At 33.9% G+C, this 27,036-nt stretch overlaps 1 protein-coding gene across 2 annotated transcripts in view; it reads right to left on the bottom strand.

Annotated features, from left to right (window-relative positions):
• Nucleotides 1-1,098: 1,098 nt before the first annotated feature.
• LOC123552019 (single-minded homolog 2-like) overlaps nucleotides 1,099-27,036 on the bottom strand; it is a 39,351-nt gene continuing 13,413 nt past the window's right edge. For both annotated transcript variants that reach the window (XM_045341372.2, XM_053541563.1), the window contains exons 3-10: nucleotides 9,667-9,746; nucleotides 7,053-7,142; nucleotides 6,728-6,836; nucleotides 6,448-6,533; nucleotides 5,773-5,972; nucleotides 5,314-5,420; nucleotides 3,945-4,092; nucleotides 1,099-2,409 (exon numbers count right to left, since the gene is read on the bottom strand). In XM_045341372.2, the coding sequence (XP_045197307.2) occupies nucleotides 1,272-2,409; nucleotides 3,945-4,092; nucleotides 5,314-5,420; nucleotides 5,773-5,972; nucleotides 6,448-6,533; nucleotides 6,728-6,836; nucleotides 7,053-7,142; nucleotides 9,667-9,746 (1,958 nt within the window). In that variant the 3' untranslated portion in view covers nucleotides 1,099-1,271. The remainder of the gene's footprint in view (nucleotides 2,410-3,944; nucleotides 4,093-5,313; nucleotides 5,421-5,772; nucleotides 5,973-6,447; nucleotides 6,534-6,727; nucleotides 6,837-7,052; nucleotides 7,143-9,666; nucleotides 9,747-27,036) is intronic.

The raw sequence follows: 27,036 nt of genomic DNA on the forward strand, positions 1-27,036 counted from the left end.
TGGATCCTGACCAAACTGCGCGGATGCGCAGGCTGGTCTGGATCCATGCTGGTCACAAATGCACTATGTTGGTTTTCTCATGGTGCGGCTCAAATAAAGACATACATAGTTTCTGATTGTTTCTCTGGTTTTATATGATATATAATTCTTCAGATTATGTGAAATAAAAAAATGATCATTTTAAAGATATATTCATGCTAGTGGATTCCTTGGCTGGAAACGGCATCAAGTTTATAACTTGTGCCCCATCACCTCTGCGATAGCTTGTCTCATATGTTGTCTGTGAATAACAGTTTTTTTGTAAGAGTATAAATAGGAATTATTTGTCCCTTTGTGAAGATCGTACCTAAAATGTATTATACTTGTCCCTTTCTAGTCTCTTTTATCCTTAACATTGCTAAGTGATTTTCCGGAATAGCATTGAATTTTACTGGTATTTTATTTCAGATATAGTGTTGTGTTCTTTGACAGTTTGTTATTTCCATTTTGATAGAAATATCTGCCAGTTTTAAAGTAATTACATACAAATGAGACTAGAAATCATCCGATTAAGATAAGAATGTATGTTAAAAATGTGACTCCAATATTTTTTAAATTATTTCAAGATAGTGATCCCGTGAGGTCACTCGGCAATTTCCGTGCAATTACATATGCTTCGTTTGCTATTTCGGCATCCTTTGGCCATAACAGAAAATGTTTGTTCATAATAAGCGAAGAATGCCGAAATCGCATACGCGTCTTACGTAATCAAACGGAAAATGCCGATTGTAATTACGGGTCCACTACTTTACTTTGCCCTGCTAAATATCTGTAATGAATTTGTCCATCTTTCAATTTCAACAGTACCATTAACTGTTAAAAGGGGTGCTTACCAAAATTATGCTGACTGAATGGCGAACAGTGCAGATCATAATCTACACTAGTCGCAAAGGCATAATCAGTCGTATCCAGCATGATAAGGGTTAAGGAAATGACGAAATGTTAGAAGATGTGCTTCTATTTTCAATGACTAGTAACCACTCTGATCAAATTAGAATTTTAGAATAGTTTTCAGCTGCATATTTCGAACAAAAAATAGAAGAAACAAAACAAAAAATATCAGGGTTTGAAAAACTTGTTGCATTTCAATATATTGTTGTAACTTATCCCCAAATAAGTGCCTTTTCAAATTCTGATAATTCGCAACGTGTAACAATTTCAACAACCGTAAAGTAGCTTTGAACAGGACAGGTCTTGTGACTTTTTATGGCTATAAATGTTGGACGGTTGTGCTAGTGCACAAAACCATTTGCCATTTGGTACTGATTTGTATCTACAATGACACTAGTATAACCTGCTTGGGGAACAACATTGTATGGCTTAGCCTGCAACCCTGTTGCTGTGTACAAACTGTTCTGATTATACCCTTCATAAGGGGTGTAACCACTTCTTAAACATTGCATTAATGGGTCCTCCCCGAATCCTTTTGCGCTAAATTGTTTAATTCCATCATACAATTTGTCCGTACTATCGTCTACAAAGAAACTGGAACTTGGACTACTTTCCGTCTCGGACGTATATTTCAAAACTTCTGCATGATTTGCGCGCGGTGATTTTGACAAATTTGATTTGTTGAAATCACAACTGTATCTAGGGGATGATGAATATGATTGATTCTGATTTGGCATTCTCATGATCACTGATTGTTGAACTGATTCAGTTGGCACATTTTGACACTCTTTAGTTTTTGCAGTTTTTAGATTGTCTGCTTTGGAAACATCAATATCGTCCGAAATAACATCAACGTCGGACGATGATTCGGATCTGTTGCTAGTTACTTCTTGAAGTAGAGGTGTTCCGAATGATTCGCCACGACTGCTACTTCTAGAACAAGTCCCATTTGACCTGATTTCGCGGGATAACGGGGTCAAATGAATCGTTTCATTCAGTTTTGGCTCATCGTCAGTGTTTGTATGAAGCTGGAGAAAGTCCGCCGAATCTCTTGGTGAAAAAGCATCTTCAACACCAATTCTATATTGCCCACTATCAAAATGTCCTTGTTGAGATGGGTAACTGTAAACACAGTCCTTAAACGTATGCGACCCCAAGCTCGTGCTAGGATGGCTCGAGTACAATGCATTATAACGTTCTAACAATGCATCATGTGGATTCGCTATCACTGAAGGTGAGTAGGAAATACCCTGAAAGCCCTGTAATGGATTAACAATGTCTATGTCACCCTTAAATCCGTTTTCAAATTCTGATTGATAATCTCTTGGCTCTGGTATTGAAGGATATGGTGACTGTCTCTGTTTAGACTTGGGAGTTCTAGACTTGCCGACTTTGTGTCGCTCGTGGACACCAAAGTCTGCTAACTCTTTATGTGGTGCTTGATCTATATGTGTCCGTAAATTTGCTGCTTCTACATCACTGAAATATAAAAGATGTTTGTCATTTACTATTGCAGCCTGAAATTAGAGAAAGACCTACTGCCAAGTAAAAGAAAAACGGTAACCTTTTATTGAAAAGAATGAAATTTTTAAAACACAAAAAAGTGTAACTCTGCAAGTTGCCGAACACAAAAATGAAAATTAGGTGTTTTTGATAAAAAGCGAATGCATTTATTTTCGTAATGAAAAGAGGAATCTGTAAAGGTGTTGTTAATACTAGGGGGTGTAAAGGCTTTTATTTTAAAATTCAAAAGTTCCTTTTTATCTGTAAATGATTTCTTTAATAAGAAAGAACACTATAAAGGAATAGGTAATGAACTGTTTTAATATATTAAATAAAAAGTTGGAAATAGAACAATAGCAGATCACATATTTAGTTCCATTTCGGGTTGATAATTGCGGGAGTTCTTCTGGACGAAAGGGAAAGTTTTGGTTTATGTGAATAAATTAACTACACTTTTTAATGGTCTTTCAACGTATTTTTAGTTTTTAAGCTCTTCATTCATTTGATTTTATACACTCTTCAAAATAAATAAAGCCGTTCTAAATTTTTCGTATCCAAGTGAAATTTTATACAGTTTGTTCGAGTGCTCCTTTGAAGATTTCAAGTTTCAACATATCATTTTATTCTATCTTTTTAATTTTGTATATGAAGAAATTTCACGAAGCTAACACAAACCTAATTTCATACATTACATCTTTTAAATTCAATGTGCCATGTTCGCAAACTTTTTCCTTCAATTTTATCACTTTGCAATTTGTTAACTTACTGTCAGATGTAGATTCCTGTTTAAATCATCTAACACAGGAATTCTTTACCATAAGTCAGTCATTGCGGATGTTGTTTGCTATACAAGTAAATACAGCTAATGTCCTAAATGACGTGTTTTTAGACATCTAGTACAAGTGTGTTAACTTCCATATAAACAAGTGCTTTCATTAGAACGTAGTAGCTGACACTGACTTTATAACCTGAGCCGTGCCATGGGAAAACCAACATAGTGGGTGTGCGGCCAGCATGGATCCAGACCAGCCTGCGCATCCGCGCAGTCTGGTCAGGCTCCATGCTGTTCGCTTTTAAAGCCTATTGGAATTGGAGAAACTGTTAGCGAACAGCATGGATCCTGACCAGACTGCGCGGATGCGCAGGCTGGTCTGGATCCATGCTGGTCGCAAAGCCACTATGTTGGTTTTCCCATGGCACGGCTCACCTGTTGTTATTAATCATGGCAGCATAACTTGCGACGAACACAAATGATTCTTACTATATACGATAAATTTTAGGAAACAGCTGTTAAGAACGTATGTAGAACACAGTGACACTGACAATACAGTGAGGTCTACAAGATCTGCATTATGAATTATGGGTGGTCATAACTCACCTAGAAAACAGTTGACACTGGTACCTGGAAGACTTGCTGTTATTTAGTATGTGTATTCATAAATTACCAAATACCAAAGTTAGCACTGTCTATACACAATGAGGTCTGAAAGACAATCGTAGATATAACTTACCTAAGAACATAGTTGACACTGACTATACAATGAGGTCTAGATGATCTGCTGTTATGAACTATGGTAGCATAACTTTGGACCCAAACCCAGCCACCATCTTTACACATGAACCTGTAGTAACGGGTAGTCACTTGACCCTTCATAAGTACTGAAAAATAAGAGAATGGGTAGACAATAAAGTTTAATTTCAAAATTTCATCAAAATTAGACAAAGTAAAGTAGGAAAACAAGTATGCAAACATTTGCAATCTACTAGACAATGACTTTATTCAATAGAATTTATGATATAAAGCTATTTTGATACTGTTTTCTCATTAAAAGTTATCTCTAAAACATTTGATCCATCCAAAAAGCTTATGCAAATCGCTAATCAGATGATACGAGCTCGGAATTAGCTAAGCACGTGTTTTTGATCGACCTGTCACTCATTTATCTAATCCAATCAAATCTTGTTATCTTGAATTGATGATGACCTTCTTTTTACCTATATGGAAAAATAATTGTACCCAGGTGTCTCGCATTTTTCTTTCATTATGAGACTTCAAATTACTTATCTACGTGCGAAATAGTTATCCAGATAATGCCCAGGACTTCCAGTCATTAGTTATCCATGTATCCGGAGATTTCATTTCTGCCCAACTTTGGTATGAATAGATGTAAATCAACAAATACTTGAAAATAGATTCATTTTTACCTAATACTCAGAGCAACGAGGCTATTCTCCCAAAATGTGTCGATTGCAAGGCAATATTTTATTATGCCGATAATCCTACCGGTATACAGCTTTAATCTCATTGATAATTCAAGAGATTTTAAAGTGAGTAATGAAACACTTGTACAACCGCATTCCTCTTATCCTAACACGGAGATAAATCGGCGCAATAATATTTCATGCAATCAAACCAGTTTATTTTCATTGCATTCTATTCTCTCTTATTAAATAGCAAATGTATGACTAACAAGTGTCAATTGTTGCAAATGTGTAAACCCATGGTGGCCGTATTAAGGACTTTGAAAATAATCATAAAGGTATTAATAAAAATATATCTTAGGAATTTATTCACTCAAAAGCCATACTAGTATTTTGAATAAGAAAAAAAGTAAAAAACTTATTTCTTATAGCGTGATTTATTTGTATTTACAATGCACCTCATAAGCACAAAAGGGTATTATCAAATTACATTTATTTCTCCAAAGAAGCCAATTAAACAGTCCAACAATATGCAGGAATAAGCTTTATTTTTCAATGCCTCTCATAATGAATCTGATACCTTTTGGACGAAACTAAATATAACTTAAAGAAAGCAAACTTGTTACCAAAGTTTTTTTCTAGCTTCTCTGGATTGCGCATATTTGTTATAGCACTTACATGTTTGATGAGCAAATCTCATGTTCATGATGTCACACACATGTATATGATGGTATAGGGTCTTCTCTATCAGTTCTTGGGGTTCATACCCTGTAAGCTGTGCTACCCTGAAGTATACAATTACACATGAAAATAACAGACATACAAAATTTATATCCAACATTTCCTTTTACATCTATTTTATAGCGATATATTTCCGTTACAAAATAAAATTGCAAATTTGGTGAAGGTAAAATATTGAAGACAATGGTTTACGATAATTCAATAACTTTCAAATTTAATACTAGTATGGTTGCAATTCTCACCACAAAAGCTGTATTTGCGCCACAGCACTTTTACTTTTTGATGCTTATTTTCCGTAATTTCAATGTCATGTTTTGTTTGCATACTGGGTGAAATCAACATAGAATCAACTTAAGTAGAATAATCTTTTTAGTGATTCATGATTAATTTACATACCTGGCATCGAGGAAGATAAGTTTTAGATCTAGACTAGCTCTAAACATGAACATATTGTTGAACATTTTAATTTCTGTGATTGCACTGGGAGGAAGGGAGTGACCGACGGCAACCATGCCGACGTTCTGTAGATAGGTTTCGTACGGTGACATCTCCACCGGACACTGCCGGACCTTCAGGTAACCACTACAATGAATTACCTAAAATATAACAATTTCTTTAAGACTGATCAAATGAATATTATACAAAATGAAAATGAAATCACTGAAACTTAGTTTAAATTTTCAGATAAATATCGCTATTATTCATGCTACTTCTTTTTCAGCTTAGCACATGTGTATTTCTTTGATGGAAATATGTCTTCCCTTTTGTAATGCAATAGTTTTTCCACATGTATTGCCATAACATAGTCAACGTTACCTCCAGAATAATATTATGTAAAATCATGTGTATGTTTAACAATGTACCTGTAGTGTACTCGTTAAAAAACTTTCTGTTCTGTTCCGCTCTGTTCATGTAACAGTTCGATTCAAGAAATGTTTCAATAAAACTTCCTATTCATTATATTTGTAATTATTTACACCTTATGTAACATAATTGAATGGATGTCGGTTTTCCACTATTGTACCCTTAAACATAAAACTAAAATATATAAAGCATATTTGATTAATTTACCTTGTATCCACCGGAACAGAGACCAGCGTTTCTTTTGGCAAGAACACATTTCATTCTAATGAAGAAAGACCTTTCTACTTCAAAATCTGGAAAAGTTTGAAGAAAAGCAAAAAGGTAAGATTATGCTTCTTTTTTCTTTGAACGTACAAATAGTCAAAAAATCAATCTTTAAAGATACTGATTTGATTCAAAGCTATATTCCAAAAACAAAGATTCGACAGAAAACTTGTTCATTTTAGCGGTGGGGACAAAAATAATGATAGCAGAAATCTATACGCACCTCGTATAACGTGGGGATTACACGGCTGCTGCATCGTCAAGACGGCTCCCATTTCATCATGGTCGTTCGGATGGATGTATTCGTAAATTGAACTTCCGGTTAGCTCCACCTGTATACATACACATCAAAATTTGTGAAAGAAAAATATATTTTACAATTAATTGTCCAAATTAATTAACTATACAAATAACGATATAATAATAAAATCAAAATGAGAACAGATTTGACTCTTGCTCCGATGCAAAATAATAATTAAACGTTCTATTTATTGGAAACTGTGTAAAGATATTAACTTCATTTCAGACAACAGGAAACTGATTCTTACCTGTGACAAACCGAGATGGACGGACGCCGTTTCTGAGATATACATAATTTTCCCATCCGGTGCAACAACAAAAATAAAACCATCTAGGGTCTGAAATTGGTAAGAATTCAATATTGGAGTGTGTTCTATCCTACAGTTTCATTAGTTTATACAGAATTTATTTTAGGTCGATTGTGAAGGAAGTTCTACAACTTATATTAATCACTCTCGACACCTCATTCCTGATGGAATCCATCGCCACGAGGGTATGAGAGAAGAGGCCAGTTTCCCTTTTAGTGCTGAGCGCCAAGCAAGGGAGGTACTGGTACCATTTTTCACGTCTTTGGTATGACGCGGCCGGGGATCGAACCCACGACCTCCCGCACTCGAAGCGGACGCTCTACCACTAGGCTATCGAGGCGGTTAATTACAGTTTCATTTGCTAAATACCTACGAGTCCAGATCTTTCTGTACACAAATACAGAAGAAAGGCAGCGAGTAAGGTTTCAATTTTGAAGTAACAGCACAAAATACATATGTAAACTAATGTTTGACTCATAAAAATGTATTTACATGCATACACTGTATTTTGCTTCTGTGTAAGAAAGATAATTTGTATGTTTAATAATTATCCCACGAGGAATGGATTCAAAACTGCAATTTTTCCTTCAAAATATTCAACGTCAAAATGGCATAAATATTTTAAGCAAGATACCCTTATCAAAATCGTAATAAAAGAAAAATCTAGGCGGGAAATGATCTATAAATTGTAGGTAAAGAAATGAAACGCTAATGATAGATCAAAGTTTATTTCCACTGTACCATTTGACATGACCCCACAACCGGGCCCATCAAATAAGACCCTAGTGAAATTAATTGTGACATGCGACAAATTTGTTTTCCATTTTGTACATCAAAATTATCTCCCGCTCAGAAATCAATTTACGCGTATCGCGTAAAATCGGAAATAGGATCGCAGCGATTCCGGGTTTTGTCTAAATGACTGTATGGTGTCATTACAGAATTAATCGAATGATCGCATTTTAAAGGCTCTTAGTGAATTATAGTGCTCTTTTACGGCGTTTAATGTCTTGGTTGATTAGCGCTATTGACAAGCATTAAGTGATTCAATATGAGGAAGGAGAGGCTGACAGTTCACAGTCCCAGGTTATTCAGTTGATCCGCTTTCAGGAGACATTCACAGAACAGTTAGAATTAAGCTCCTAAATAAATTGTACAAATTTACCAAAGGACACGTTTCAAGATGTATTCAAGTAAACAGATGGGTGCACATGGAGGGTACTGGCTCTTCTTACATAAATTCTAATAAAGAACAGAACGTTAATATACATTTATGTCTTACTGAACTATATCATCACAACAATCACTGCAAGCAAGAAACAATGCCTCTTCTTTACTATAAAATTGAAGCATTTCAGAAAGACTTTTCTCGATAAAAATTAGAAGTATAGATGTGTTCTAATGTTTCCTGAAACTTATTTCCTTTTAGAAATAATATTTAAAAAAGGTCAAACAAAACTGATGCATTTGCACCCCACTATATCAAGTGAATTTGTTACTGAATGGCAGACATACTTGGCCTCTCCTCCCATGCCAAGCAAATGTCCGATGTCTAAACATATACCTGCATCTTGCAAACTGAATTGTGTGAGGGTTTCATAATTTTGTACCCAAAGAGTGCATAATTGTTTACCTTCCCGTGCTATGCGTTCAAAATTTTCGTTCGCGTTGAAATTTTATTTTAAGTTGCACGTCTATTACGTACATGTACGGTAGACAACAGCTTTGTAAACGAGGAGTCTGATAGCTTAGCAAAAAATCTACTTTTATTATTTTAGCGTCATCTAAATGCAAATATATAATTTCCTTTTAATTTGATTACCGCATTTTTTTTTTTGAGAAAATGGTATAAAACAATTTTGCCGAGGTGATTGATAACTAAAAATACCCTAACTAGAAATTAGCATTTTGTATTTAAGGCGATTGGTCACGGGAACTATATGGTAGAGAACTGAAGGAATGCCATCAATTTCCAATTATACTGAATCAACAATGGCTGGCTATAGAGACTTATTTTAGCGAGAAAAGTCTCTTTCAAATAATGATGTTCGAAGCGCATTAACCAACGAAATGTATTCCGGAAGATTTTATTATGCGAAGTCACGCTCGGTGTTCTATCTGCCACTACAGATAGTAAAAAAAATCTTGAGACTCATTTTTGAAAGATTCTGTTAGACTGTTTTCAATTTGTTCACTGAAATGTTGTATTAATCCGACCAAATTTTGGATATGATCAATCTGTTTTCTCTCAGAGACCTTAGCTTTGTTGATTACTTTTGAAACTGGTTGGGCATTATGTACATTATAAAATGCAAACTCGATAGAATATGATATTTTCTACAAATGAATTTTAATGTTGTTTTTTTTCTGTTTTATTTTAGGGTTATATGTTTCAAAGGACTTTTCACAGAAGCATGGAACTTAAAACTTCTTAATACCTTAGTCAGTTTTCTCAGGTTTATATCAATAATGTTTGTTAGATTGTTTCTATTATTTTCCGAGGGGTCAGTTTATTAAGTAATAAACCTTAAATATATATGAAGATAATACATACTTGTAAAAGGTGGGAACCCAGTTCCCGTTCTAGGGGAGTTCTGTGTTTGGACGGCACGCAGCCCCACTGGTCACCTAAACCTGAAAAGGAAGCAAAGTCTAGTATTCCCATTGTATGTTTTATTCAATCTTAATTTTGCTCTTTTTCCATTGTTGTAAAACATTTTTCTATATTAATCAATTCCAAGCTAAATAAATCTTTTTTTCTGTCATATTTTAATTTTCAGTACTGGTAAGAAGATGATGAACGATGCTGCTGCAAAAATATAGGACTCCCTTTCAGCAACATAGGTGAGACAGAACGTGTTCCAAAACAAATATTGTTTCAGATCGCCTTTGTACAATTAACTGATTATATTTTCTGTTGTGAAATCATTATAACCAATTAAAACAGAACGTGATCTGCTCGTATATATAACTAACAAAACATGCGTCCGCGTGTTGCTTAAGGTGTATGTACAGTGTTTTAAAGCTTATGCATGTTTTTATGCAATAATTTACAAACAATTTTCTTTCAGTTACAAACATACATCGACATATGTGATAAAAATATGTGCCTGTAAAAAAATGGTTGAAAAGCTAAGTAAGGAATCTTCTCTTCTCATCAGCACTATGGATGAAAATTCCGAAATCCGTTTTATTTTTAACACGTTTATCTCGTGCATAAGACAATAAACGGATGGATACTTATACTAGTGTTTTGTAAAAATTAGAAATGCAGCAATTCAACTCGACATATAAATTTTGTCATATTTAGTTTCTCTCAGGATTCATCTAGTTGAAGACCTTCATGCAGTATTTTTACCTTTAATGATTTGAAAATTATCCTTCATACAAAGTACCATGAACATATTGTAACCACACTAACATTTTTACAAACACTCATGCATTTATAAACTATTTATATGTAAATTGTATAGCACATGTTATTAATAATTTTGTTTTTATATCTTTTTTGCCACTTTCAATAAAGGTTTTATTGTTCTCAACAGCGTATTACAGCACAGGCTGATATGCAGTTTAGCTATTGAAGTCAGTGGTTCTACCGAAGTACCAGTCCGTTCTGGAGAGAAACTGGTGTCTTCCTTCGACTTTACAGTTAGAACACGCCACATGTACCCTTTACGACCTACCCTTAAACTCCAACAAAAAAGACAATAAAAATTGACTAAAACAAAATGGTATACAGAACAATCAGAAAAAAAATGTCTTCCCTTCAATCAATGAATCACAAGTTTTGATTACAAGTAAACTAACAGATGGTGAGACCACAATGCCTACATCGCGTGTTTCCTCGATCATCTCGTGTTCTTTATCTCACTTCCCCTCGTCATCAACTGATTAACCCAGACCAACAAATTGCTGATACTTCTTGCACGAAAACATGCATGGAGAATTTGCAACCTTAGATTCCTTATCTCCAAAAGCCTTACAGTCTGTTTCATTTGATATGAAAACATTCTTTGAGTTGATTTATGAATGAAAATATGAATTGCCTTTGAATCCAAATTACGTCTATACTGCACGAGATTACGTATTCATTCACAAATTGGGTTTGTTGTCGAGAGATCAGATATAAACATTTGAGTAAACTGTCAATGATGTTACTCTTGGAGGTAAAAGGATCTGTGTGTAGTGCGCTTCAGCACCACTCGCATTCATCAGATTTGTCCGTCATCATTTCTTACTCCACCAAGGTGTTCTGCAACTGTGCAATCTATGTCTATATTATTATATTATGTTTTATCCTTGAACCAAGATAATGATCAATTATTCTACTTAGATTTCAGTTGAAGTAATTTATGTAACGCTTTGTTTTTTCTCCTTTCTGTTTTTTTTTTTCACAGGGGAGTGATTTACAAGTCTTTTGACTTGCTTCCTAATTCTTTTGAAATGATATGTTGTAAATAAACATGTATGTGTATACAATTGTACTGACGTAAAATATTGTTTAAATGAGAAAAAAACACTAATACTTTGTTTACACCTGATATTTATTGACAAGTATCCATGTTTGTTCAGCTTTACATGTTTATCCGCTGTGTAGATCAACACTCAACATTATACATAATTATTATCAAATTCATATAAACATTACATGAATTACCTAAGTTGTTTTTATTTATTTGATGGGCAACTTAATAGGTATCTTTATTTTTCGTATTTTAATCTCCCTTTTCAATCTGTAGCGGTTATCAAGTTCCGCTTGCTTCATTGAAAACAATCTTTGTTTCTTCTTTAAAAATCAGCAGTGAAGTATATTCTGTAGATTTATCACATTTAAAGAAATAAGAATGTCCTTTTGTTTTTCATAATTAATCCTGGCGTTTTTCTGCTCCTATGCCATTTACCCGTAAACAACATGAACAAGGGACAGAGTACTTTCATTTTAGACAAAGTAAGAAATACAACCGATAAAATTAATACATAAAAATTATAGCCGGAGAAAAAAATAGAACCCGTAATGTATGTATTTCAAAAATATAATATAAACATATTCTGCACCAACAGATCCGCGACTTAATTTCTTTTATATATACACACAAAAACAAATAACGTTTCTAGTATTTTTTGGCTTATAATTCTGTAATATTTTCCTTAGTTTGCTAAAGTAAAGTAAGTACCAAGATGCAAGAGGATGTTATGCGTTCTTCAGGGCATTTCAAAAATATACATATATAATTTTCAGTAAGTAATAAGCTTTTACTGAATGCGATTTGTTTTAAATTTCGCTTTCAATTTCATTTTTCAATTTGATATCAAAACACAAGCTATATTGCTTAAATGTATATAAAAAGCAGTTGAACATTTTGTATTTTCTACTATGTTATGCATATTAGCATATTACACAGTCCAATCCCAAGTTCCTAATCTTTTATCATTCATCTCGGTCTGTATTTTCGATAATAATTTTCCAGCGTTTTTAATTTTAAACGGATAAAGTCTTGGACAATTTATTTCAAATGAGGCATGAACAACTTGCGGTGTCTTTGATGGCCGGTAGATTGACGGACAAAGTAAACAAATGAACAAAATTTGATTATGCATGTAATAGTTTTATCAAACTTTCTGGCATGATATCTTATATTGTCATATAGAGTACACAACTTAAAGATTACGAAATTTTAGACAACTTTGATAATTAAAACGTGCTTAACAAAAACAATGATCGACAACCGAGGCCATTTTGGGTTGTCTACAGTGGCAAAGTACACACACAAAAATGCAGAAGTGGTTTATTGTCTTTTAAAAATCAATTAAACACCATTATGGTCGTTGTTTTGACAGCGCTTCCTCGTTAAAAACTCCAACTTCCCTTTTCCTGCACGTGCGGTGACGTCGTTACCTCTCGCGTGAAGTCTCGCGCTGACATTTTAGACGGCAGTTCATTGTACGTCTGCCAAATGATTTAACAAAGGCTAACGAATGTCCATAAATTCTGGAGAAGTTTTCAAAAGATCGACTTGACACGGTATTGCCCAAAGTAAACAGAAAACACCGGACATTGAATGGAAGAAATTTTATTCCAAATTTTATGCAAATTATCTCCGCGAGTGGACCTCCATGAAGACAAGCAGATGTTTCTTCTCGTTTGTACAGACAATTTACTTATCTATTCTACAATTTACTTATCGGTTCCGGTTTCCCACGGTAAGCACTTTCTTATATATAGGTATAAATCTTTTCGCACATTTGAACGACACAAATTTAAAAGACCGTTTTTTATGAAACACCAGTAGGCCTATACAGTATCAGACTAACCATGAATAAAAATAATCTTAAATAATATAAAATGAATTTTCTAAAAAGGAAGAAAACAACAACAAGACTAAAAAATGTGAGGCATCATTAAAACAAAAAACAACTGAATGACAATTAGTATCAAAATATGCCTGCTCACTATTTTTAATAGCGGAGGAACGATTTCAGGATTGGTTGCAATTTAACATGCAAATCTGACTTTTTCCTGTAAATATCAGAAAATACATTTATGACTAGATCACATTTTTCTGTTCGAATTGAAACTCTAGTTCGAAATGCAAGGAAAGGAAAAAGAAAAAGAAAATACTGAAAGATTAACAATTTTTAAGTGCAGCAGACTGTGAAACCGCTATGTGAGTATATAAATGAGATCAAGTCTAAAAGTGTAAACATTGAAATCTTATCTCTCGTAAGACAAGATAAATCATAGATACACATCTTATCTAGACCATTTTTCTACAAGAACGGTTTCGAAATAAAAATGGGGCACGCGTACATATATAAAACAAACGCAAATATATTTCAAATTGCGATCTGCACTATTATTTAAAAATGCAATTATTTCATAAACCATATAATCGAATCAGTTTTTTTCATCTGACACCTATAGAATTCAACTGGAAACAGTTATGTTGGATATTATATTTATATAATTTAATAATAAAACATATCACAGCAGATATTATATATATGTTAATTTGTTTTTGTTGTGTCGATGAGCTTTTCTTGCTTAAGACGAATAAAATTTATGTCATGTTATGTTATGTTATGTTATGTTCCTTCGAAATGAAAAGCATTACACATAAAACATCTGAAGAAGCGAGAAAAAAAAAGAATGTACATTATCCTTATATTTCATTTTTTTATTATATTCTAATGGGTTTGATCCACATAGATCGACTTAAATTTGCTTGATTGTCATTAAGTTTTAAGTTATAAATGTATCATATGTGCACAACACAACAAGGCATAAAATACATAATTAATACATATATATCAGACCAATGCACATTCATTCAAAAATTGACTCATTATATGAGATGGAAACGTAAGATATTACCCAAATAAAAAAAAACCTTTCTTTATAAAACTAGAACTTATCACAGAAAGTAGTTCTTTACTTTACAAGTGCTCACAAAACATAGAGGTACCATGAACCATTAAGCAATGCAACAGTCAATTATGCAAACTGTAGCATTATAGATAAAACATAGAAAAACAGTTATGGAAGGAAATAATCAAACAGTATTAATTTAGAAATGACAATGAGGGTTAGTATATAATAAACATACAGTAAAAATCGTAAGCATGAAAGTTAATACATGGTCCCCAATGCTCCAAAAGTCCAACTGTGCAGTAGAAATTAAGTCTGTTATAAGAATTATGGCTGTTACCAAAGTTTTTGGTCAAAGAATCCAACGAACTTTCAGCAAATTGGAGCAGTTATGGTGACTAATATTCAGCAATCGTTTGAGTGTACCGACATGCATTTATATGTCAACGTCCATGTCATTAAAATTCACAATGATGATCTACAACAATTCTAATGGGTTGGTATAAGGAGCATTGAGTCTGTCTGGACGAAAAGTTTACACACAGTACTGGCGCCGAGATTTGTTCATACTTTCCAATCGAAATACACTTTACTAATACAATGTATATTATATCATAATACTGTGCTTCTGTTCTAGTTCAGTTTGTTTATTTTAATGAAAAGCAAATAGCTGAGCATAAACAAGTTTACTGGAATTGTTCTACGTTAATGTAAAATTCTAACACCTGTTTTAAACGGTGAAATGTCTACTTGGACTGTCCACGATGAATGGAGAAATAGTTCAATATTGTGAGCTTCAGTTTACTCGGTGCCTTCATTAAATTAATAGAAATATTATTTTATCATACGAATTTTTATTTTGAGTTCAGATAAATCATTTTTCTAGTTTTTACAAAATCGATGGTCCGTTTTCAGACGCCCTCATTCTTTGAATACAGTTTTGTAATAATCAATTAAGAAAGGTTGACCAAATGCCTGACCTGACATAACCAGGTAGTTTTAGTTTTTCATTTCAAATGTATTCTCAATGTATTATGCAGTGTCTTCTAAGATTTAAATGTCAACGTTATTACAAATCCAGGATGTGTCAGATGTAACACAGGATCAAATTCGGTGAAACTACAAAATATACAGACAAAAATGAATATCAGAATTACACTTGATCGCTGGCGTACATAGTGTACATCCTTGAATTTTTGTAGTAAACATTCATATCATGTATGCATGTTATTTATGTATATATGAGCCGTGCCATGAGAAAACCAACATAGTGGCTTTGCGACCAGCATGGATCCAGACCAGCCTGCGCATTCTGGTCAGGATCCATGCTGTTCGCTTTCAAAGCCTATAGCAATTAGAGAAACCGTTAGCGAACAGCATGGAGCCTGACCAGACTGCGCGGATGCGCAGGCTGGTCTGGATCCAAGCTGGTCGCAAAGCCACAATGTTGGTTTTCCCATGGCGCGGCTCATATCTTATATGCAATGTTCGTCACGAGTTTTAAGACTTTCAACAAAATTTGCAAATACGATCTTTGCCCATCAATGGCAATATCGAGAACAATCTCTAAGGTCTGTGATAAAGTTCTAAATTTATCTATTGTTTGTCGGGAAGTTGAAATATGTCTCATGGCAGACATTTTGATACATTTTCTTTGATGTTTTTACAATTTTATATGTTATGACCACATTGTTGTGCTTAGTACTTGACCGGGGATAAAAAGATGTTAAGTAAAACGTACCACCCGTCCAAAAACCAACCAACATATTGGCAAATATCTATGAAAGGACTGACATTTACTTAACCATGTTTTTAAGTTAATATAGATGATTTTTCACTTTTGCATTTATTCTATCTTAGGTCATATTTGTGTCAACTAGTTTCAATCGAATGTTTTCTGTCGAACTTTTTTGTTTAGATAATGTATTACTGAAAGAGCAGACATTTTGTAATACCTAAGAGTGACCATGAAACGTTTATTTCAATACATGTTAGGCCCTGAAAGTAAAGTGTTTCGGTATACCAGCGTCATTAATTGCAAGAATATATTTCATAATTTAAAAAAAGTTGACATCTGCAAAGCCTAGCCCTATACGGCCACCCAGTATTTCGACATATACCGCGAAGTAGAACAAAATATGAATACATTTATATCGACTGATTTCAATCGGAAAGAAGAATTAAGTCGGTAGGTAAACAGACAAGTGCATTCCTACCCAGTACGTCTGATTAATTTATCAACTGTCTCGCAGGTGTTTGGGACACCGAATGTTGACTTTCTTTTCACACCTTTGGAGTGACGTTGGGGCTCCGGTAGGAGTTTTCGTTTCAGTTCTCTTTTGGTAGATCTGTAGGAACGAGTTTCATTTTTAGATATCTACAAAACACGCACATGCGTTTCTCTATTTTTTATTTCAGGAAAAAAAAACAGCAACAACAAAATTATAAAGAGCCAACTGAATTAATGAGAATTGATGGGCGAATGGAATTTGAAGGATGTAGCGCTTATGCAGTCGATATTTTACTAACACCTGCGTAAATCTACACTCAGTTTTCTTTTAAATTTTATTAAATCAGTGTTAACATATCATTAAGCCTAAACTTGTAACTTTCGATATTCTTTATATCAGTAATTGTGTTGTACACGGAACTGCAAGATTCATGGTTTGGTGACAAGTTCTTCTATTCCTAATATTCCTCAGTTGCTCTTCTCTAAAAAGAACCTGTTCTTTGAATAACGTAACATGCACATTTCAAGCCGTTTTAAACCAATCAGCAAACACTATCAGAGGGTACAAATTGCAATTTGTTTCGTTTTATCTTTCTGCATATTAACAAGAAATTAACCCTGTCTGATAACATACGTTCACACTAGCAATGCTTCAAATCCTCTTCCCCATTATTTTCTTCACTATTATTGCAGAGATAAAATACCACACCGTTTTGGTGCAAATAAATATTACACTAATTTTGACTCAGACGTCTGTTCGTCAGAGGTAAAGAAATGTGCAACGCCTCACAAGCCTCCTAGCAACGACAGACTGTGTGGCATAGATACATTGAATGGGCTCCATGGTCCCAAAAGACAAGAAATATAAAACATTTTATAACAGAAACGGCCTTTTACCTTATGTTCTGCGTTAAAAGCGCATGTTTTATACTGGCCTTGTTTACAGATGATGCTGAAGAAAAGTATTTAAAATCATATTTTTATTGCTGACATAAGTAGGTATTGCAACCCGAATTTTTACCGTTTCCTAGGAACAGAGCATTCATTATTTCAGGTGTATTGGGATCACAGACACCATCAACTGTGTCCTGAGGGGTGTTGCATGTTTCAGAAGCTCTATCAAACCGATTCTGCTATTTTGTTTTATTAGCTGTGTTTTTTGCTTGCAAAGGATCTTTAATATATTACCTGTCGTATCAAACAGACCTTTTGCACATAGGGTAGTTCTCTAAAATTCATATGTTATGGTGGATAAAATGTAACTTAATATATTTACTTTGTTCTCCAAATTTGAAAATGGTTTGATACTTTCAAAACGTTACAAAACGTATTGTTGATTGTCCATGCGATCATTTTATACTTGGCGTAAATCATGTACAATGCTGACAGTTTAACAGCCGATTCTGATATACTGTAAAATACTAAAAAGAAGTTCAAGCGACCGATAATGATAATAATAATAATAATAAATGTTATGTACTTGATGGAAATGATGAAGGAATTTATTTTGTTAATTATATGATTATCACAAAACTTAGTTTTATAACGGCACAAGACAGAAAAGAACTTTACTGACGGAACAAAGGTTACGACATACAATTTTACAATAACATGTATATAAAACGTATATACAAGAAATTCACAAGGTATTATATTTGAATATGGTTAAGCGACGTCTTCTGTCCGAACAGCTCCGTTCCGTCAAATTATTACATCAAAGCTTATCGGATGGCGGTGTATTTGATGACCGCTAGTTCCATACAGTTAATAGATAATCAAATACCATTTATTTAAATAGTTCCTTTATCAATTTTATATTAAATTTAATCATATCTAGCTTTTCATGTAATATATTCAAAGCAAACAATATTAAATTATTTCTAATTCACTATATCAGAAGACTGCCTTAAATTCGTACTGTAATAAATCTTGAAATACTATAGCTACTGAATGAAAAAAATATGCCTCGAACAGCTGCTTCAACTACTAACAATTTGTTATAATTCTTTGAATAAAAACTATTGATATCAATTAAGAGATGTTGTTCTCAAATGGTCTGAACGAGAGAAAAATATCTAGAATAGAAGAGAATGAATAGTGATATCGAGAAAAAAGACAAGAACGTGAAAAAGATATAATTGCAAAAATACAATATTTGTCACAAAAAGTTGTCATCCATTGTCATATGTTTTTCATCTTATTTCATGGAAGGGGGATTTCACCAGCGGGCCATCTTCCCATGGCTTAATTACATCTCCGTATCACCATGTTTAGTAACTTAATTGGATTCCCGACTTAACAAGATCTCCCCTCCACCGGAATAAAACAGAAACTACACCAATGGTTTATTAAACCAGTGATTAGATGGCATTGAGGAGCTAAAGAGGCTATTGACGCGGCAAACGAGGCCAATAACTCCTCTAAAAGCGTAGACAATAATGCGTGCGTTATTATTTTTCCAGACAATTAGAGGAGGCGCTATATAAAGATCGCACTGACCGAGCTGATCTGGGTTTGCCGCTATCTGGAAAATGGACGGTGTCTGCAAATGAATTAATTAGTATACAAGTCACAGGTACAGTGCAAGATGTTTTTGCTCACTAATAAGATTATCATTAAACATTTTTCATGAAACCTCATCAATCACTTTATTTATTCTTTGCACATTTCATATTTATAATCCGTGGTGATCTTCATTTCTATCCTCAGCAATCGAGCTTAAATCAATATTTTAAAGTGCACGTATCTATCTTTTTGCATTTTCTTTAGTGCATCCATTCATTTTATTGATAAATATTTTGTTTTGCTCATTAATATATCAGGAAAGGAACTGTGTATGAATGAAAAGATATTGATAATGTTGCTAAACTGTATACTATCGCAGCGCATCTTTCTCTAAAATGGTTCATCATCTGATATTAATCTGAATGCAGAAAATTCTTACAAAATTAATTCAGATTAGAAGATTGAATACTGCTTAACCCGGTGCTAGGGGGCGTGGGCAGTGTTGCATTTTCCATTACTGCTCATGAACAGACTCAATCAATCCGATCTGCAATTTTCACTGTTTGGATTGTTTTCGGTGCTTCCGAGGGATCTACTTTCCAGATTTTATTAAACTTGGCTATTTGTGCATTTAGAATTGATTTCGCAATTGCATTAACAATAGTTCGTAAAATAAGACAGCTAGTTTGTAGTGATGATACAAATTCATACTGTGACTTGTCAAATACAGCTATTTTATCAAGTATGTACTGTTCCTAACTTACCACTCAATACTTCTTATTAACACAAACATGTCAATTTCGTGTTTACATTGATATTGTAGTAAATCTTCATTTCCAGAAATACAAAATTTGAGCTAATATTACTTAACCTCTGTATGTAAAACTAGCTTAAGTTGACACTTATGTTTCTTACTACTTTCTCTTCTTGCCCTCTAGTTCGTTATAATTATACGTTAGTATATACTTATACCTGTATTTTGTACAAAACATTTCAATTCAGGAAAACTTTGACTACCATCACCCTATCAAATTAGGCTTTGACTTTTTGGCACACGACTTTCACAATACGTGGTTAAAGATGAAAATTGTCGCAATTGATTCTAAATCACGTTTAAACGGCAATAAATCAGAAGCATAATATATTCATAAACATGTTGTGTTGCTACTGTTCTACGTACCAAATCCTAACACCGAATATTATTATTCAAGGCATGCACCTTACCGCGTCATCGACCTCAAAGTTCTTATTTTCAGTAGCTAGAAATTCGTTTGTTTATCCTTCGTAACAGTGTCGGGTTTTACATTCTAGGCTTGCAGAAGGTCGATAATTTGCCTGAAATAATTTACGGATAGGCAAATGGGATCTGCAAATGGAAAGTCGCCACATGACTAAAAATTGTGCCGTCGTGGCTTGAAACCTGACAGCAGCAAACTATACTGAACTTGTTATCGTCGTCGTTCATTCTTACTGTTAAATGTTTTTTTTTTTTAATTTTATCATTATTAGTTTTGCTTTAATTATTCCATTATTTTAGTAGAAGTTACTTTTTTACACTGAAGACATTGGTTTGAATATCAAATACTATCGATATTACACACACTGATAAATTTGCTGATGATACAGCCTTTTCGACTTTTGATATATACCAAAATACGGTTGTTGAATCTCTTACACACTATCTTTTAATTAAATGCCGACAAATGGAATGATTCAAATCGCATGTCTATCAATGCTGGCAAAACTAAAGTCATGTGTATTTCCTCAAAACACAAAATTACAAGAAACTCATCCTTACATTTCTAACAAAAATGATCAAGTCCATTCAGTGTTATTCTTCCTATTTCACACAAAACATTTCTTTCTATCCCTTTGCTTCAACTATTTTACAATGCATATACTTACCACATCTTGACTATTATTTTGTAATTTAAGGAAACAGAACCACTTCTTTAGAATATAAGCTCACTATATTAAAAAATTTGGCTGCAAAGCTTATTATGGAAAAAAAGATTATGACACATTTTTTTCTGAAGTAAAGTGGATGACATTTTGACAATTGGCTTTTTTAAAAGCTAATAGTGAATTAGCAGGCCCCTTCTTACTTTATGAATAATTCAACTTTATCATCAGACGTTCATACTTGAATTTTGCCTTGGAACAGTCGGTGTAAACGCGTCTAGGGGTATGTTAACCTTGCTCTTGCCCTAATTCAACAAGTTATACAAGACCGTGTAAATGAAAAAACTCCACGCTGAGAAAAGCTCTAGCATAAGTGACAAAATAGCAGGTTATAATATTATAAACTAAAATGTATATAAAAAGGGTCAATCTAAGGTGTAATTACACCAATGTACTCAACATCTTGTATGAAGTCATTAACCTATTCTGGATCATGTATATAGAAAAGTCTTCCTGATCGCGCCAGATTTGACGTAGGCTACGTCCCTCAGCCACGTAATCACACATCCATGTCAGGACTTTTTATCTCATACAGTATTTCAATATTATAGGTCAACCATGTAGCTCTCCGACTTTACATTTCGTTCTTGTATTTTTATATAGTTTTAGTCATCTTGCTGTTCTTGTTGAAGAGCCGCATGAAATATTAACGTAGTGGCCAAACCAGCTCTTTCATGAAATTAAGTCTCAATCATTATTATAACTATTATTATTATTAATTATTATTATGACAGAGAAGCTTTTACTGAAATCTGCTAATGCAAGCTAACCGTGATATTGTATCAGAAGACTAGTTTTATCATTTTTAGTAAAATTTCTCCTACTACATGTAAGTGCAATTCTCATCAGCATGTTTTTATCAAAGCAACTGTCATTAGAAGATGTATTTGATCTGGTGGATTGTTAATTGGCAAGCATTGAAACCAAGTCTTAAAAGGAAGACACGTTGTTCCAGTCTTTGTGTGTGTGTAAAGATTTTTTCCATAAAATTCTATTACGTCTTTCATATATTTCGTGTCTTATCCATATTCAACATAAACCGACTCCAGGGCCGTATTCATAAAGCATCTTAAGTATACGTTTTGACTTAAATTGAAGATTTTACTTAAACTGAAGATTTTACTTAAGTTTCTGGTGATTTCAGCTTAAGTCTAAGTAAAAAACTTAAGTCCTATTCATAAAACAGCTTAAACTTAAGATACGTAAGAAATGACTTGTCAGAAAACAAAATGGCGTCGTGAGTACGATAAAGTGTTGTTTTTCAGATAAAAGCACTTTAAACATAATTGTGCATGTTGTATCTGTCTGAAACTAATTGGTTTTTTTAATGTTTTCGTCCACAATAAAAGCCAAGAATTACTTATTAAGTTGTTTTATGAATAACAAATATACTTAAGTAAAATAAAATTTTTACCTAAGTAATACTTAAGTTAATAATCAATTTCTTATATTTATACTTAAGATGCTTTATGAATACGGTCCCAGATCGAGCAACTGTCCACGTTGTCATAGACGTTGAGAATGGAGACCAGCGTCAGACTTGAGGTTTGTTCTATTTTGTACAGGTTTATCATTTCGAAATTCTTTTCTTTTGCCAGTTATATATATATAACTCTTTACAAAACTTCTAACATCCCTTCGATATCTTTGTCAGTTTCCACGTTTCATATTACTTAAAGAACATTTTTGAAATTTCTTACACAATTTTTTCAAAATCTGTTGAAAAGAACATGTAAAAATTTCAGTAAAGGCGATTGATGCTATGATGATCATTTTGTTTATTCTTCGGCTTCAGTCCAATTTTAAAAAAGTCACAAAAATGCATAAATGTATACAATTTACAAAGTAGCTTATTTTGTTATGATGCACGGAAATTCTTACAAAATTACATTTTTATCTTCTCATATCTTGGGATAAAATTTAAATTTTGTTCGACACTTGACCTTGTTTCAGTGAAAAGTCAGTATTATATTTTCTTTTTATACAAACACTACTTTCCATGTGTATTTTGCTTTTCTACAATTTGATTTTGTTGAAATTTTAATATGTTATGCAAAATTACATTTATCAAAATGTTTATGAAATTTGATAATTGTACTATTAGAATTATAAAAGATGTCACAAAAAAAAATACCGCGAGAGCTTTGGAAATTTCGATATTTCAATAGTATATATTTAATCTAAGATAAAGACATACAAAATCACGTCCCATGACGTTTGTTTTCTTGAACATTCACAAACTGATTCAGTAGTGCATATTCCCATGCACTGACCCCCACACTGTATTTTATAACGTAATCTTTGACATATTACCGACTTTATTTAATAAAAAATATCTTATTGAACCTCCGAATACGTTTGTAAGGCAAGACGTCATCGCATTTTTCACCTTAACTCTGTGGTTTGTCATTTATCATACTTTCCCGTCAATACTGCATTCACATAAACGGCAATAACTTCTTTCTAATTTTAAGGGGAGGTAGCGAAACTAATCCCGGTATAAATATCACAGTATGCTTTTTAGAATAACTGTGTAAATTAACGAATATAATGTTGGACAAAATTGCGTGCATGAGGAGAGGGTTACGCTGTGACACTTCCATTGAAGACAAGTTAATTCTCAATTTGATACTGCGATGCGACCAGGTGTGCGCTATTTTCAAACAGATTTAGACTTTCAATAACGGGGACGTTGTCGGTGCACACCATTGCAGCCTGACTTTCAGCATAAACCACATTTGCAAAACGTGTATGTTTGCTTTGATGCCTTCCATTAAGGTGTTATTGTTTTTTTAAATAAAATTAAACAGTAAAAATTAACACACGCTTTTAAGTGCACAGAATTATCATTTTACATTAGCATACAAGAAATACAAGAATTACAAATATTGCACATGTGTATCTTACATAGAAGGAATAAAGCAAATGTGATTCGTCTAAATTCCATGAAATGTTAGAAACAATTGAAAACAACTTGCAGAAGCATGTTACAATATGTGTTATATTTCAAAAATCTTTCAAATCGTCCGTATACTGAAACACGAAAAGAGACTTTGACAAATGGTAATAGACTAATATAACAAGTCAATTATTTTATCTACTATATTTAGTACAATTAATTTTTGTATGAATTTCTTTCTGCGAGGTAGACATAACATGTTGTCTAGAATACTGATGAAGCAAAAAAAAATCTTGTTGGATAAAGCCTTGATACAAATGCCTGCTGATAAATGATCCAAACTGTTTCCTTTTTGAACTGCCAGATTTCAACTTTACTATTTATTCTTGCATTCCTTGCAGGTCTAGACAAACACTGCATCGAATGAAATATTATTTGGCTGATGCAAAAAAAAAATGAGCCGCGCCATGGGAAAACCAACATAGTGGCTTTGCGACCAGCATGGATCCAGACCAGCCTGCACATCCGCGCAGTCTGGTCAGGATCCATGCTGTTCGCTAACAGTTTCTCTAATTGCAGTAGGCTTTGAAAGCGAACAGCATGGATCCTGACCAGACTGCGCGGATGCGCAGGCTGGTCTGGATCCATACTGGTCGCAAAGCCACTATGTTGGTTCTCTCATAGCACGGCTCAAATACAAGAGATCACAGAGTGATCTTGGCGCCCACCAATGTGCCATTTTTGAGTGTTCCAAATTTCAAGACTTACTGACTAGCTCAAGGTCAAATTTCAGTTCCGTACACAACACTCTGCATGTGGTCCAAATTCGAAAGCTGTAGCTTGAGAAATGTGAAAGTAGGTCACTAGATCAATTTCAAGGACGAAATGTGAAAGTAGGTCACTAGGTCAAAATCAAGGTCAAATTACACTTCAGAACACAAATTTATGCATGTGGTCCAAATTTAAAGCCTGTACCTTCAAAAATGTGAAAGTAGGTCACTAGGTCAATGTCAAGGTCAAAGTTTGTTTCGGTACACAATCCTATGCATGTGGTCTAAATTTGAAGCCTGTAGCTACAGAAATGTGAAAGTAGGTCACTAGGTCAATCTTAAGGTCAAAGTTCATTTCGGTACACAAAACTATGCATGTGGTCCAAATTTGAAGGCTGTAGCTCGAGAAATGTGAAAGTAGGTCACTAGGTCAAAATCAAGGTCAAATTTTATTTCGGAACACAGAACTATGCATGCGTTCCAAATTTGAAGCCTGTACCTTCAAAAATGTGAAAGTAGGTCACTAGGTCAATGTAAAGGTCAAAGTTTGTTTCGGTACACAAAACTATGCATGTGGTCCAAATTTGAAGGCTGTAGCTTGAGAAATGTGAAAGTAGGTCAGTAGGTCAAAATCAAGGTCAAATTCCAATTCGGAACACAAAACTATGCATGTGGTCCAAATTTGAAGCCTGTACCTTCAAAAATGTGAAAGTAGGTCACTAGGTCAAAGTCAAGGTCAAAGATTTTTTCAGTGCACAAAACTATGCAAGTGGTCCAAATTTGAAGGCTGTAGCTACAGAAATGTGAAAGTAGGTCACTAGGTCAAAATCAAGGTCAACTCATGTCAAGGTTCATCTTGCCACTCAAAACCATACATGTGGTCCAAATTTGAATGTTGCAGGTTATTGACAAGAAAATTTTAAAATCTTTTTCCTATATAAGTCTATATGAACCATGTGACCCCCCAGGGCGGGGCCATATTTGACTCTAGGGGGATAATTTGAACAAACTTGGTAGAGAACCACTAGATGATGCTACATTACAAATGCCAAAGCCCTAGGCTTTGTGGTTTGGACAAGAAAATTTTCAACGTTTTCCTATGTAAGTCTATGTAAACCATGTGACCCACGGGGCGGAGCCATATTTGACCCTAGGGGATAATTTGAACAATCTTAGTAGAAGACCACTAGATGATGTCATATACAAAATATCAAAGCCCTAGGCCCTGTGGTTTTGAACAAGAGGTTTTTCAAAGTTTTTCCCTATATAAGTCTATATAAACCATGTGACCCCCGGGGCGGGGCCATATTAGACCCCAAGGAAATATTTTGAATAATCTTGGTAGAGGACCACTAGATGATGCTTCATACCAAATATCAAAGCCCTAGGCTCTGTGGTTTTGGACAAGAAGATTTTCAAAGTTTTTCCCTATATAAATCTATGTAAATTATAGAAATAAACAAAGGGCCATAACTTACTAAAAAATTGTTGAACCAGTCTGATTTTCAGGGGGACACAACTAGGGTACCAATACATCATTCTGACAAAGTTTGGTCAAAATCCCCCAGGTAGTTTCTGAGGAGATGGGATAACGAGAAATTGTTAACGGACGGAAGGACGGACGGACTGACGGACGGAAGGACGACGGACCACGGACGCAGAGTGATTTGAATAGCCCCCTTGGTGATGGTGGGCTAAAAAAAAGGAACGACTGAAATGTAATTTGCAATTTATTTCAAAGCTTCGACCATTACATGAGTTCTATGTAATTTCGATATTTTCGAGTATTTTATTGCATTGCTCATTGAAAAAACCTAGCTAAAATTTACGTTTTCGCCACCAACCACGTAGCTATAGTTTAGAATTAATGAGCAACAGAGAATTGGCCCAGGTGTGAAAGATAACCGTTTTGTAAATACTTTTGTTCCGTTAGTGTGATCCTGTGATTTACGGCCCATCAGATGTGTAAATCACTAGATTTACCAGCTTATACCACTTTGAGAGCCGCTATATAAACATTTCTGATATGAACAGTATTGAACAGGCATACATTAAACTCTATCACTTCTGTTTGGTCTTATTGGACAGAGCGCAGTTATAACTATTGATTCAAGCTCTTCTTATTTAAGTCTATTACCTGTCAAATTAAATTGAACAAACATAATAGATGTAAATTTCTTAACAGTATT

The sequence above is a fragment of the Mercenaria mercenaria genome, chromosome 4, assembly GCF_021730395.1.
Source record: "Mercenaria mercenaria strain notata chromosome 4, MADL_Memer_1, whole genome shotgun sequence".
NCBI classification, from domain to species: domain Eukaryota; kingdom Metazoa; phylum Mollusca; class Bivalvia; order Venerida; family Veneridae; genus Mercenaria; species Mercenaria mercenaria.